Source organism: Dipodomys spectabilis, unplaced genomic scaffold (assembly GCF_019054845.1).
Source record: "Dipodomys spectabilis isolate Male_0828 unplaced genomic scaffold, ASM1905484v1 ptg000003l, whole genome shotgun sequence".
In the NCBI taxonomy this organism is placed as follows: Eukaryota; Metazoa; Chordata; class Mammalia; order Rodentia; family Heteromyidae; genus Dipodomys; species Dipodomys spectabilis.
Window position 1 is genome coordinate 12,610,609 of NW_024870680.1, and position 14,885 is coordinate 12,625,493.

Sequence of the window (14,885 nt, forward strand, 5' to 3'; positions counted from 1 at the left end):
GTTGCTGGTGCTCGGCTTGGCCTAAAGTTTGCTTCCTGTGTTTAGTGTCTACTCCAGCTTTAATTGTAAGCTTCTGCCTCTAGCCTGGCCTTTGGCATGGTTCCCAAGGCTCAATAGGGAAGGAATTCTGAACCATCCATGGGATTAAGAGCTGGTGTAATCCCCAGCAAGATTTCTACTTAGTAGTCTGGCTACTTCCTTCCTTCCTTCCTTCCGTCCTTCCTTCCTTCCTTCTGTCCTTCCTTCCTTCCATCCTTCCTTCCTTCCTTCCTTCCGTCCTTCCTTCTTTCCTTCCTAACTTCTCTCCTTCCTTCCTTCCATACTTGCTTTCTTCTTACTCTTGCTGTCTTCTTTCTTTCTCTCTTTTCTTTCTCCTCCTTTTTCTTTCTTCCTTTCTTCTCTGCCTCCCCCTCTTTCCTTCCTTCTTTCTTTCTTCCTTCCTTCCTTTCTTTCTTCCTTCCTTCCTTCTTTCGTTCCTTCCTTCCTTGGGTCCTCCTTTCTTTCTTATACTGGGTCTTGAATTTAGGGTCTTGAATTCTCACTTGGCATTTTTTTCTCTCAAGACTGTCACTATACTACTTGAGACACAGATCCACTTCTGGTTCTTGCCAGTTAATTGGAGGTAAGAGTTTCACAGACTTTCCTGCTTGGGCTGGCTTTAGATCTCTTTCCTTAGATCTCGGTCTCCAAAGTAGGTAGGATTACAGGCATTGGCCACCAGTGCCCAGCAGGCCCCAAGTGTTCTGAATCTAGCTTTAACATGTGACATTTACTGGGCACCCTGGTGCCAGGCATGCCTGTCCCCACCTCACAGCTGTCCTGGGAGGCCGGCATATTTGCTCCACTTCATAGGTAAGGACACTTAGGACTGAAGTAACAGGTCAGCCAGAGGCAGAACTGTCATTCTAGCCCTAGTCCTACCGATCCACATTGTTTCTACCCACAGCAACATTCCAATTGAAGACATGGCAGTGGGGAAACTGGGATCCCCTGAGGATGTGGACCAAAGGCAGCCAGGTCTGGACCTAGAAAAGGTTCAACGGAAGCAAAGTGGATTAGACCTGCTGTCCTGATAGGGACCATGCTGGAGTCAGAGCTCAGAGCCTGGCATTTTGAAGCTGGGGTATTTGTGGCAGGCAGGGCTAACCCTTAGAGTAAGGGCTGGTGGGCAGGGATATCAGGAAGTACAGTCATGAAGGAAGCAAGGAAGTCCCAAAGGGTGCCCCCAGAGGCCAGAGTAAGAGCAGCAGCCCACTGTTGGTTTATAAGCACATCAGGACCTGCCTTCTCCCTGGCTCACACCCAGTCACACACAGGGCTCACACCCTGGGGCACAGCAACAGTGTTAGCTCTGTGCATTTCACTCTCAGTCCATGACAAATCCTACAAATGCTGTGCCAGGCTGGCCTGGAGGCACTGGGGCCACGGAGAAAAATTGGAAAATGCTACAGGCTGCGCACGTTCCCCAGGGCCTAATATACTTTTCCTCCACTCTTTGCTATTTGCCACTGGCCCTGTGCTACTGTCCAGCTCCATCTTGTATATGGGGATGAAGGGAAGCAACAGCTCAGGCTCATTCATGTGCATATGCGTTGAGGAGGAAGAGCCCAGACTCACCAGGCCAGGGATCCCCTTTTAAACCCAGTCTCACCTTCTACCCACCCACAACCGAGTTCTGAAACTAACTTCCCCACCAGATTAAAGCAATCACCCTCAACCTACTGGCATCAAAACCAGAGCTGGTATAGAGAATGCACTCACAGGGACACAGAGGCTCATGAATACAACGTATCTGAGAAGTTTATCAGGGCCGAGGTTCTAGTGGAGACCAGACCAGGGAGCTTACCACACTGGGGAGGAGGTGGTCTTTTCTACAGGCAGGGTCCTGCACACCCGTCCTAGACACTACCTGATGATAATAAAAAGTTAAATTGAAACCAGGTATTGGTGGCTCATACCTGTAATCTTAGTTACTCAGGAGACTGAGATCTGAGGATTGTGGTTCAAAGTCCAGCCCAGGCAGGAAGGTCCTTAAGACTCTTATTTCCAGTTAACTACTGAAAAAGCTGGACATGGAGTGGTGGCTTGAGTGGTGGAGCACTAGCTTTGAGCAGTAAAGCTCAGGGACATGCCCAGATCCTGAGTTCAAGCTCCAGGACTGGCATCATAAAAAAAAAGGGTAAACTGAGAACTCCTTATTCATATGGACCTCTGTCTCTACCCTTAGTAAACGTGGGGCCAGACCACCACTGAAGCACTGGGGCTGTTTTTGGTTTGGGGCTGGATCTCCCATCAATTCAGAACAGTCACCTACCTCAGGTTACTGACAGATTTATTTATTTATTTTGTGCACTAGAGCGAGAGCAAAGTGGGTAGATTGGCCTTTTGTTGCTATTTTAAAGAGAAGATCTCCCTCGGTAGCCCAGGCTGGTTCCAGCCAGTCATCCCTGTGGTAAGTTTCCCTGTTGGCCCTGGGGATCAAAAGGGACAGCAATGCCAGAGGGAAAACTAAGCCTCTTAACACCACATTAGATGGCAAATTCACACCCAGTCATTGGGGAAGTGCCGGTCAAGTTCCATGTTAAAATGTTCATTTCTCACATTAGCAACTTGTACCCCAAGGTCCTGGTAGGTGTGAAGTTATTAGGCTGGGTGGCAGAGCAGTGTGGAGCCACGTTCACTCCCTAGGAACCAGAGGCACTGGGATAGAAGTTACTCTCAGAGAAGCATCCTTGGGATCCTCAGAGGGAGGATCTTTCTGGACAGCCTGATTTGCCAGGTGACTCACTTGTAAGTGTGGAGGACTTTCAGCACACCAGGCAGCTCCTGCACTATATCTCATTTAGTCTGCCTGACAAGCACAGAAAATACCCATATGTCTCCATTTATAAAGGGGAACTGAGCTCCGGTGCGCAGCACTTTCTCTGGGGCCCCCAGTACAGTGTAAGTGCAACTCTGTCTCTAAGCCTGTGGGGTATTTTTTGTTTTGTTTTTGTTTTTTGTCAGTCATGGGGCCTGAACTCTGGGGCTGGGCATTGTCCCTCAGCTCTTCAGCTCAAGGCTAGCACTCTACTACTTGAGCCACAGCGCCACTTCTGGCTTTTTCTGCTTATGTGGTGCTGAGGAATTGAACTCAGGACCTCATACATGCAAGGCAAGCACTCTACCACTGAGCCACCTTCCCAGTCCCTAAGCCTGTGTTTTTTACATCTTCCTCCTATGTCCTCTGTGTCCTTTGTGTCTTGAGCTTTTCACTTGCCAGAGCGGCCAACAAGCTATGGGGAAGCCCGGCTCTGACTACAGGTGTGCCCTCCTGCTGGAGGCCAGTGATTGGAGCCTTGGCGCCCTCTGCTGGATAAGAACTAAAATACTGATGTGAGGCCGTGTGTGTGTGTGTGTGTGTGTGTGTGTGTGTGTGTGTGTGTGTGTGTGTGTGTGTGTGTGTGTGTGTGTGTGTGTGTGTGTTTTCCTTTTCTTTTAATAGGTCTTTCTTTTTTTTTCTTTTAGGCAGCATTGAAGTTTGAAATTGGAGACTATGCTTGCTAGGCAGGTGCTCTAATACTTAAGCTATGCCTCCAACAACAATGCTTGCTTTTTCTTTTCTTTTTCTTTCTTTTCCTTTTCTTTTTTCTTCTTTTCTTTTCTTTTTTTTAAATTGGTCATGGGTGCTATCCCTGAGCGCTTCAGCTCAAAGCAAGTGCTCTACCACTTGTGCCACAGCGCCACTTCCGGTTTTCTGGTGGCTAATTGGAGATACGAGTCTCACAGCCTTTCTTGCCCTGGTTGGCTTTGAACTGTGATCCTCAGATCTCAGTTTCCTGGGTAGCTAGGATTACAGGCGTGAGCCACTGGTACCCAGCTCCAACCCATGCTTTCTAAAGGACATTCATTCTTTCCTCCTTTCATTTGCAGATCCATTACCTACCTAGCTTCCATCTATTTAATCACCATCAATATCTGCCCATCCACAAATCTAGGCATCTATTTACCCTTCTAGTTGTCATCCATCGACCCATCCAGTTGCCATCCATCTAGCCACTCATTACCATCCCTCCATTTCATCTCCATGACCACCTTCCCACCCTCTCACTTAATTCTTCTATCCATCCATCCCCATCAAACAACACATTCATCTATTCATCTATCTAGCATCTAGCTATCATCTCTATCATCCATCATTCATTTAACCATCCATCCATCTCATCTACATACACCCATAATTCATCCATCTACAAATCTATCTATTTATCTATCTCCTGGCTACTACCTATCTATCCATCCATCTACCTACAAGCCTTCCTATCCAATCATACACAGTCCCATCCTTCCATTATCCATCCATCCATCCATCCATCCATCCATTTATCCATCCCAGGCATAGTCATGCCCTGCATTTCACCAGGCTTCTGATCACAGCATCACAGCTCCAACTCTGCACCAGGCCCTGTGTAGGCCTCAGAGACACAAAGACAGAATCAAGGGAGGCCCCAACCTGTGTAACTCTGTCTACTTGCAGAGAACCTCCTCATCCATTATGTCCTTCGTCCCCACAGCGGCCTTAAGTGCCTTAGGATCTTTATTTAATTGATGAGGAAACCAATACCTAGAGAAGCCCAGCAGTGTGATGCAGTAGAAACAATATTTGGGGATAATAAGACTGATTTCAAATCAGTGCTCAAATCAGGCTCTCAAATCAGGCAAGTGTCTGAAGTGTCCTGAACCTTAGTCTTCGGCTGTAAAGTTAACCCATTTGACTTATATTTATTGTGTATATAGTATGTGCCAGATGCAGCTTTGGGCACAAGACTGAACTTGGCAGGAATGGTTACTGCTGTTCCTCTGAACCGTAGACTGTGGCATTACAAGGAAGCTCGCACATGATGAGAACAGACCACAGTGCCACTAAAGTGTCATTCCATGTCATTGTTATTACTTCTGTAAGGAACATCAGATGCCTAGGAGAAGCTTTCTTGGGAGAAGACAAAAATGAGGGACTTGTTGACTTGGATTTTGAAAAAGCAACACATACTAGGGTGAGAGGGATGGATTTTGGAACTAGACTGCCTAATTCTAAATCCTAGCTCTGCCTCCTGCGGGCTGTGTGATCTTCAGCAGAAAATAACCTCTCTGTGTGTTGGTTTACTTATTAGCAAAGTGAGGATAACAATTCAACCACTATTTATTACATTTAGTTTGTACCAGGTAGGAGCTTGGAGCTTTCATGATGAACAAGACAGGGTAGGCCCCTGCTATCTCTCAGGAGTGTGACTATTATTAAGTGGGTCATTACATGTCCAGCATGTGGAATAGTCCTAAGATATACTGGGTACTCATGCTTGCCAAGGTCCTATGGCATCATTTACTTGTACCTTCTGTTTGTTGCTACCCTTCAGTCATCCAGAACCGATGAAGGCAGGCAGTATAGAACAGGGATCAGTTTGCCAAGGTCACTGGGAGGCAGGTTTTGCAGGACAGATGCATGAACAGGCAAGCACCCCTGTAACAGGGACAGGGGACAATAAGTGGTTCACCACTAGAGGGGTACAGTATGGGGGAACATATCTGAAAGGTGACCCGGTGGTCCTATAAAGCTCCTTCCTCAGTCAAAGCCCTCTGTGCTCCCAGGGGACAGATCAAGTGGCCTTTATCACCCTTGAGGGAGCCCCAGATGGAAAGGAGCCGGCAGGGTGGTACCGCCTCCTGGCCACATTCACCATGGCACCTGGCTGCCACCTTCTAGTCTCAACCTGCTGTTCTCTACTGTGATATCTCTGCCAGCACTCAGGAAACCAGGGGCCCACCTGACCTCCCTTCTGGGGAATGGCTCCCAGTCCTGTACTGTCCCCTCCACCCCCACTGGCTCAGAGTAGCTGCCCTGGTGACACATCAGTAAGGAAAATTGAAAGTGGCATGTGGGATAACAGTATGCTTTTACTATTTCATCCTCAGAGTGATGTCACCTCTTTAGTTCTCTGCCATAATAGGGCTCTAAGAGACCTGGAATCAACTTGATGTCTATAGAACTTGACGCTGGTCAATTATATTGATGTTATTTTACTAATTGGATCTGAGATTAAGGAGGTAGCCAGAACTTCAGATGTCATGATACCTGCCACAGAGGAGAGCTTGGCACTGTGGTTCCTGCCTATAATCCTAGCTACCCCAGAGACTGAGATCTGAGGATTACAGAGGCTGAGTAGAAAAATCCTAAGAGATGCTCGTCTCCAATTAACTAGCTAGAAGTAGGAAGTGGGGATGTGACTCAAGTGATAGAGCACGGATCTTTCCTCCCTCCCTCCCTTCCTCTTTATCTCCCTCCCTCCCTCCCTCCCTTCCTCCCTTTCCCCCCACCCAAGAGACCAGTTAGTATTGAGGGAATGGATCTGAGAGCAAACAGGCACATGCCTCCCAGAGAAAACCCTCCCAGAGAAAGACTGAGGCTAACAAAAAACAGACAAAGCATATTCACTTATGACATTTCCGTTCAGCATGTTAATTATTGACATTATAAATATTTATGCTAAATTAGATTACATATAGGCATTATTACCCTTATCTCTCCCTCCCTCACTTCCTCCCCCACTCTGCACCCAGGCTTGAACTCAAGGCCTAACATGGCTGGCTCTCTACCACTTAAGCCATACTTCCAGCTCAGCATTTTGCTGGTAATTTCAGAGATGTAGTCTCATGGACTTTTCTGCTTGGGCTGACTTCATACTTTGATTGCCCAGATCTCAGCCTTCTGAGTAGCTAGGATTACAGATGTGAGCCATTGGTAGCAAGTTTAGTAACAATCTTAACCTTTTAAAAAACAACACTTATCTTCTACTGTTGAATTTCATGCCCCTTTCTTACTCCTGCTAGACAACTGTGGGTGGGGGGAGTCTTTTCACAAGTTGATGGAGCTCATGTATCTTAGAAGAATATCTGAGACTTGGAGGGGTCTGATGTCAGCAATGAGGGGTGGGGAGAGGAAGGAAGGAATCAGCTCTGGCTTCCTCTGTATTCAAGCAGGAAGTGGGTTCTCAGTATCAGTTGAATGAACAATGTAACACAAGTAAACAAAACACGATATCTACTTGACAAAGTCATTGTACAGATTAAGAAAGAGGGGACATGTACAACATCAGCACATACAGAGACAGTCAGTACCTTTAGAACACTTTCACTTTTCCAGATAAGAAAGAGCAGGTGAAGAGGGAGATGAAGTCTGGAAGTCTGCTAGGCCAAAGTCTCTATCTCCACATGGACATCCATCCCAGAAGGAGAAAAGCTCCTCTTTAATCCTCCAAGAGTCAGTGTGACAGGATGAGCAGAATGCCAGGCCTGCTGCCAGTCCTGCCACTTACATGCTCTGTGCTGTGTCAAATTATCTAACCTCGGGGCTGGGAAGGTGGCTCAGTGGTAGAGTGCTTGCCTTGCATGCCTGAGGCCCTGGGTTTGATTCCTCAGCACCACATAAGCAAAAAGAAAAAAGCTGGAAGTGGCGCTGTGGCTCAAGCCTTGAGCTGAAGAGCTGAGGGACAGTGTCCAGGCCCAGAATTCAGGCTCCATGACCAGACACCCCCCGCCCCCCCAAAAAAAATACCTAACCTCTCTGAGCGGTACTTTTTTTTTTTAATCTAGGATTGAGAATAATAATACCTTTCTCAAGGGGTGAATGGATAGTGCTTGCACAAGATTGCAAGGTTTTGTCTGGTTGGTCCATTCTTCCTGCCTCCAGGGAACCACAGCCTACCATGGAGCTGTCCGAAGTGCTGAAAACACCCCTCCTCTCCCTTTCTCCCTCCTCTCCTCTCCTCTTCCTCCCTCTCTCATTTCCTCTCCCCCACTGTCTTGTCTTCTCCCCTGTCCCTTCCTCCCTCCATTACCTCCTTTCTGTCTGCCTCCACAATATCCTCTCCTCTCCTTTCTCTCTACCTTTCTGCATGGACTCCCTGGAGCCTTGGGGTCTGAACAGATCTAATTTTCCACGTGGCTTCTTCAGGCTCCTGGGGAAATAGGGAGGGAATGAGGCATATAGAAGGCCCTCTCCAGGCAGGAGTGTCAGCAAGCTGACAGGCAGTGGAGGGGTCTTCTGTGACTTTTGCTTTGTTGGCAATGAGAACCCCCAGATCAAAGCCGGCTTGACTTCTCAGAACACTGGTGCAGGAAGCTTAGGATCAGCAAAGAGGCAGCGAGTCGGATCTGATGGGTGAGTCTGCACAGAGGCTGTCCTGAGGCAGGCAAGAAGGACCAGGGTAGGGTCAAGAAGCAAGTCATCCATGGCTGACCTCTGGTCTAGTCTTTTGGGTCTAGCATATTAACCAGTGTGGCTGAGGTGGAGGTCTTAGAAGCTGTCACATGACAGGGGGAAGGATTAGGAGAGGGTTCATGGCTATCTTCAGAGACGAAAACTCCCTGTCTCTTGATTTTAAACAACACACAGAACACTAGAGCTTAAGCATCCACACCAAACCCTTCCCATGTAGCAGGGAAAACAGAGACACAGAAAGGACATGGTTTCTGTGCCAAATCAGAGACAGGGATGGGGTGAAGGTCAGCTTCTGCTGGGTCCTAGAGCTGAACTGCTGAGCCCTCTGTGAGCCCCTGCCGGCCATTGACTATAGAATTCTTCAGGCCCCAATATGGTACCAGGACCTCAGGCTAGGGGATCGGACTGCTGTTTTTTTTGGGACTCAGGGAAGCCCATCTTCCTTCCTGTGCCTCTGTTTCTTCAGCTGAACACAGTCTAGATGTTTAAGTCTTAAAACATTTCAGCTTTATTGTTTTAGCTCTCCAAACATGAGGGGTTTTGTATTTGTATGATGTGGTTCTGATTCAGGTCTAACTTAGGTGAGACCTTGGCCACATTTCCTCCTTTGGAAAATGAGATTCTCTCATTCAGACCTCTGGCAGGGTGGTGAAGCAGTGGTCACAAAGGCTCTGGAAAGTCTAGAAGGAGAGGCGGTGGTCATTGTCATTAGCAGCTCCAGTGCTTACCTCCCCATCCGGAAACAATCAGCTCTGAGCCCACGGCTCTCTCTGAGGGACACATCTCCAAGGCAGGATGGACCTCACCCAGCTGCTATGAGACCACTTTAGGTGTAGCAGCAGAAGAATGGGAAGGGCTCAGAGGGAAGCACCCTTTCCAGGACATGGAGGGCCAGCACGGCACAGGGCTGGCCAATCCTGCTCATAGGCAACTGTCATCGATAGGGACATGCTGAGACCCTCTTGTGCTGGTCCTGGGACATGAACTTGGGGCCTGGGTGCTGTCCTTGAGCTTCTTTTGCTCAAAGCTAGAATCTATCACTTGAGCCACAGTTCCACTTCTGGCTTTTTGGTGTTTCATTGGAGATAAGAGTCTCACAGACTTTCCTGCTCTGGCTGGCTTCGAGTCATGATCCTCAGACTCCTGCCTCCTGAGTAGCTAGGATTACAGACGTGAGGCTTCCAGCTCTCTTTGCACCCCAGTGCCCCGAGTCCTCTCTCTGATGGTGAGGAAGAGAGCTAATCCACCTTAATCAGTGCCTGCTTTCTCAGACCCATGGTAGAGACCATGCACAGTTTCAGTTTTCCTGTCTCCTGTAGACAGCTATTCTCATCTCCATTTTGCAGGTAGGGAAACTGAAGCTCAGAGAACCTCAGTATATTGTCTAAGGTTAGGGATAGTGAGTGAGAAAATCAGGATTTGATCTCCTATGGGATTTCAAGGCCTGTCTTTCTCTTGCACTGAACACCACTGCTAAGGAATTATTCTCTCCAGACTCTTGCTGCTGCTGGCATGCAAATCCTCTCGCTCTCTTGAACTAGACCTCCAGGTGCAGGGTCAGTATGAATTCTTCCAGGAAGCCCTGATTTCCTAAGGGTGAGATTGGATCTTATTCTTTCCCAGGGCCCCCACAGGAAATGGGTGCGGAGAAAGGTGGCCAAGTCTTGTAGATAGGTGTAGGGCATAACTGGGAGGTTGGCAGAGAGCAAGCAGAAGCCACAGGGGCTCAGGGTGGGCATCAAGACCCTGGGACAGGAGAATGAAGTGGGAATATCACAGCCAGGTGCTCTGAGGTCATGTGTAGGGTGGAGGATGAGCTGGGTGGACTTCCGTCAAATCATATATGTGTATGTATACATATATAAACATTTAATGTGTATAATATAAATTAATCCAATATAAACCTAATATATGTTATATATAATCACATATATATATATATCAGGATTTGAACTCAGGGCTTCGTGCTCTCTTGGCAGGTGCTCTACCACTTAAGCCACATTCCCAGTCTTTTGCACTTTAGTTATTGTTCATATAGGTTCTCATGTTTTTGCCAGCACCAGCTTGTACCATCATCTTTCTACCCATACCCATGCCTCCATGCCTAATTACTGATTGAAAGGGAGCTCACTAACTTTTTGGCTGGGCTGGTGTTGAGCTATAATCTTCCTGATCTTTATCTTCCAAGTACGTGGAATTACAAATGTCATCCACCACTCTCAGCATATTTGTTGACCTAGGGTCTTACCTTTTGCTCCACTGGCCTTGAATCACAGTCCTCTCCCCAAATCCCATCTTTGTACGAACTCCATCAGGTTTTGTACTCTTTGAGCAGGGGTGGAAAGGCCTTTGTCTGAGCATGTCTGTGAGTGAGAGCATGTGCAATGAGAACCCTTTAGTCATGGCTCACCAAAGTACACCTAGTGGGTAGCTACTGTGTCTGAAATGTGTTTAACCTGCCAGGCCTGTGGGGAGTGGAATCAAGGGCTGTGGGATGGGGCTGAGCTTGGAGGGAGGAGGCAGAGGAGGCTCAATGGGACTAGGGGAGCTCCATCCACTTTAGAGGCAAATGGAGGAAGACAGGACAGTCACAGGTTGAGAGAAAGAACTTATTAAATACATAAGCAGGGGCTGGGAAGGTGGCTCAGTGGTAGAGCACTTGCCTTGCATGCCAGAGGCCCTGGGTTCGATTCCTCAGCACCACATAAGCAAAAAGAAAAAAGCTGGAAGTAGTGCTGTGGCTCAAGTGGTAGAGCGCTAGCCTTGAGCTGAAGAGCTGAGGGACAGCGCCCAAGCCCAGAGTTCAGGCCCCACGACCGGACCCAAAACAAACAAACAAAAAATACATAAGTATTAGGGACTGGGCCAAGGGCTCATGGTGTCGTTTCATAGTCACAATTATGTCACCAATTAGGGTGTGCATGTGTGTGTGTGTGTGTGTGTGTGTGGTGCTGGTCCTGGGGCTTGAACTCAGGGCCTGGGCTCTGTCCCCGAGCTTTTTCTGTTCAAGGCTAGTGTTCTACCACTTGAGCTATAGCTCTACTTCTGGCTTTTTGGTGGTTAGTTGGAGATAAGAGTCTTATGGAGGGCTGGGAAGGTGGCTCAGTGGTAGAGCGCTTGCCTTGCATGCATGAGGCCCTGGGTTCGATTCCTCAGCATCACATAAGCAAAAAGAAAAAAAGCCGGAAGTGGAGCTGTGGCTCAAGTGGTAGAGCGCTAGCCTTGAGCTGAAGAGCTGAGGGACAGCGCCCAGACCCAGAGTTCAGGCCCCACGACCGGACTAAAAAAAAAAAAAAAAAAGAGTCTTATGGGCTTTGCTGCCTAGGCTGGCTCTGAACTGCAATCCTCAGATCTCAGCTTCCTAAGCAGCTAGGATTATAGGTGTACTCCATCAGAGCCCTGCTCCTCAAGAAGTTTTTATTGCACATGTTTTACAGAGAGGAACAAAAGGTCAGGAAGCATCAGCAGTTGGCCTGGGGTCCCATGGGTGGGAAACAGGGAGTTGGGTGCTGTTTTCAAAGCCCACTGGAATGAGTGCTATAAGTCTCTGAGCAAAAGTCTTTGGGAGGATATGAAGCCCTCCCCCCCCCCCCCCCAAACTAGATGGTGAGTCCTTGGAGATCACGGGTTGATGTCCCTCCTTTTACCAATGAGGAGCTGAGCTTTTGTGAAGGGGTATCTGCCTCACAGTCCTTCAAGATGATAAGCAAACTTTGTCCATAATCCTCTTTCCCAGGGCTGCGGGGGAGCTTGTACCCTGAAGGTTGGAACTGGATTGTGTCCCAGCCGAAGACTGGCCAGTCCTGTCAGAGCCTCTGGGGGTCTACTCATCATCTGAGGACAACCTCTTCCCTACCATTCCCCTCTCTAATGTTTTGGGGTGCCCTCCTGGGAACCAGCTCCCTGCCCTGGCTAGCCTGGGGTACAAGGACCTTCACTCTGGGGGTTCTGGGTCCCTGGGACTGTGATCCCATCTTTGCCCAAGCCCTTCCCAGCATGGCTGCCCAGCTGGCTGTGGAGCAAGTCAACCTGGACCCCTCACTGCTGCCTGGCTTGCGGCTGGCTTCTGTGGTCCTCCCCACGGGCTGTAACACCCCTCATGCCCTGGCCACCTTCCTGGCCCACAAAGAAGCTGTGGCTGCTTTTGTGGGCCCTGTCAATCCTGGTTACTGCCAAGCAGCAGCCCTGCTGGCCCAAGGGTGGGGCAAGACCCTCTTCTCCTGGGCATGCGGGGCTCCAGAGGGAGGGGGTGGACTGGTGCCCACCTTGCCTTCTGCTGCCCATGTGCTGTTGTCTGTCATGAGACACTTTGGCTGGGCTCGCTCTGCTGTTGTATCTTCCCAGCAGGACATCTGGGTGGCCACAGCCAGGCAGCTGGCCACAACTTTCAGGACACATGGGCTGCCTGTGGAGCTTGTGACATCTCTGGGACCTGGAGAGCAAGGGGTCACCGATGTCTTAAAGCAGCTCCAAAGTGTGGATGGCCTGAAAAGTAAGTATATTTGAGCTCCTCTCTCCTGTGGGTAGCCCAAAATTCAGATGGCCAGGCTGGGTGAGCCTGGCCAGTTGTGTGGATCACTGCCCCCTTGTGGTCAGATGCAGAACAGGGCTTCACATCGCTAAGGAAAAGAAGCCTGGCCGAGCAGACAAGACACTATCTTGGTTTTCTTTCAACATTGTCCTAATGGATTTCTCTCTGAGGGTTCTCCTCAATATTCAAAGCCTGGAGAAGTGGCTGGTGGCCGCTGGCCTACATATCACAGTCACCACCTAGGGGCTCAGCTGAATCTAGGACTCCAGGTTCTGACCTCTATGGGTCCAGCAAGGTCCCAACAAGGAGTCCTCTGATCTGTCATGGTGCCCTGTTTTCCTGGGTTTGGGGCCCCATGCAATCAAGTGGTCAGGTATAGGAGTGGGGAAGAGAAATGGTACCAAGGGACTTGGATGTGGACCTTGCCTTAAGCCAGGTCCAACTGTCCTGGTGCCTAGAGGGAGGGGAAATTGGCTGCCTTATTATGAAGGGCCATGCATTAGTCAGACCTTTCCACCCCCCACCAATACAGAGACTTGAACGCAGGGCCTCATACTTTTGCTTTTTTGCTCAAGGCTGGAACACTACCATTTGAGCCACTCTCACTATCGGTTGTTTTTTTTTTTTGGGGGGGTGGTGGGAGGCTGGTTAATTGGAGATAAAGGTCTCTCAGTTTTGTCTGCCCTGGTTGGATTCAAATTGGGATCTTCAGATCTCAGATTCTTGAATGGTTTGGAACCCAGGCATGAGCCACTGGCACCTGGCTTAGTTAGATTTTTTGTCACAAGTATCTGAGGAAAGTAACTTGACGGAGGAAGATTTAATTTTGACTGAGGGATTCAGAGTTTTTAGTCCAAAGTCAGAAGGATCCATTGCTTGGTGTCTGAGATAGGCAGCTGAACATGTGACAAAGGTCACTTACTTCATCATATAGCAGAGGGGCAGGAGAGGCCAGAGACAAGATAAGATAGCCTTGGAAAGCATCCCTAGTGACCTTCTTCCAACCAGGCCCCACCTTCCTCATCTTTCATCAAAGTTGGAATCCTCCATTGGTAGGCTAATAATCCATTGATGGAGTCAGAACCCTTGTGGTCTAATCATTCACAGTGATTTTTTTTGCGGGGGTGGAAAACACTTCTTCTCCAAACCATAACAAGCTGTTTCTATCTGCTTAGACTTTGAGCCAGCCAGCCAGCCAGGGCCACAGTTAAGGTTACAAGGTGATGATGAATGAATAAGCAAAATGTTATCAATCATTCTGTGGAATAATATGCAACTGTAAATGGAATGAAGTACTGACATTTCAACAAAGAAGGAAGGACCTGGAAAACTTCAAGTAAAAGAGGCCAGACACAAGGGATCATGTATATGAGTAACTTTAGGTGAAATGTGAAGAATAGGAAGAGCCACAGAGACAGACAGTAGATTTGGGGATCTGAGGTTCATGGTTTAGAACTAGCCCAGTGGGCAGGAGAGTCCATGAGGCCCTCATCTCCAATTAAAACCACCAAAAAGCGGAGTTGTAGCTAAGGGAGTAGAGTGCTAAGGGATAGCACCAGGCCCTGAGTTCAAAGTCCAGTACCAGCACACATGCACACACTCACACACACACACACTCACACACACACACTATTAAAGGATGGTAATCTGAGATTCAAACATGGGTTCAAACCTTGGCTCTACCACCTGAGTGAATATATCTTCTGGGACAACTCCCTAACCTCGTAGTGCCTCAGTTTCTCTTTCTGAAAAGGAAAGACCATGACAAATACATTTCTTTCTTTTTCTTTTTCCCTTCTTTCCTTCCTTTCTTCCTTCCTTCTTTCCTTCCTTCTTTCTTTTTTTCCTTTTTATTGGCCAGTCTTGGGGCTTGAACTCAAGGCATAGGCCCTGTCCCTGAGCTTCTTTTTACTCAAGGCTAACACTCTATCACTTGAGCCACAGCACCACTTCTGGCTTTTTTTCTGAGTAGTTTATTGGAGATAAAAAGTCTCACAGATTTTCCTGCCTGGGTTGGCTTCAAACTGAGATCCTCAGATCTTAGCCTCTTGAGTAGCTAGGATTCTAGGCATGAGCCATTGGTGTCCGGCTTACAAATAC

The 14,885-nt window shown here is 48.3% G+C and overlaps 1 protein-coding gene across 1 annotated transcript in view; it reads left to right on the forward strand.

Annotated features, from left to right (window-relative positions):
* Positions 1–965: 965 nt before the first annotated feature.
* LOC122113673 (guanylate cyclase D-like) overlaps positions 966–14,885 on the forward strand; it is a 40,700-nt gene continuing 26,780 nt past the window's right edge. The window contains exons 1-2 of the mRNA XM_042686736.1: positions 966–1,017; positions 11,991–12,746. Of these exons, the coding sequence (XP_042542670.1) occupies positions 966–1,017; positions 11,991–12,746 (808 nt within the window). The remainder of the gene's footprint in view (positions 1,018–11,990; positions 12,747–14,885) is intronic.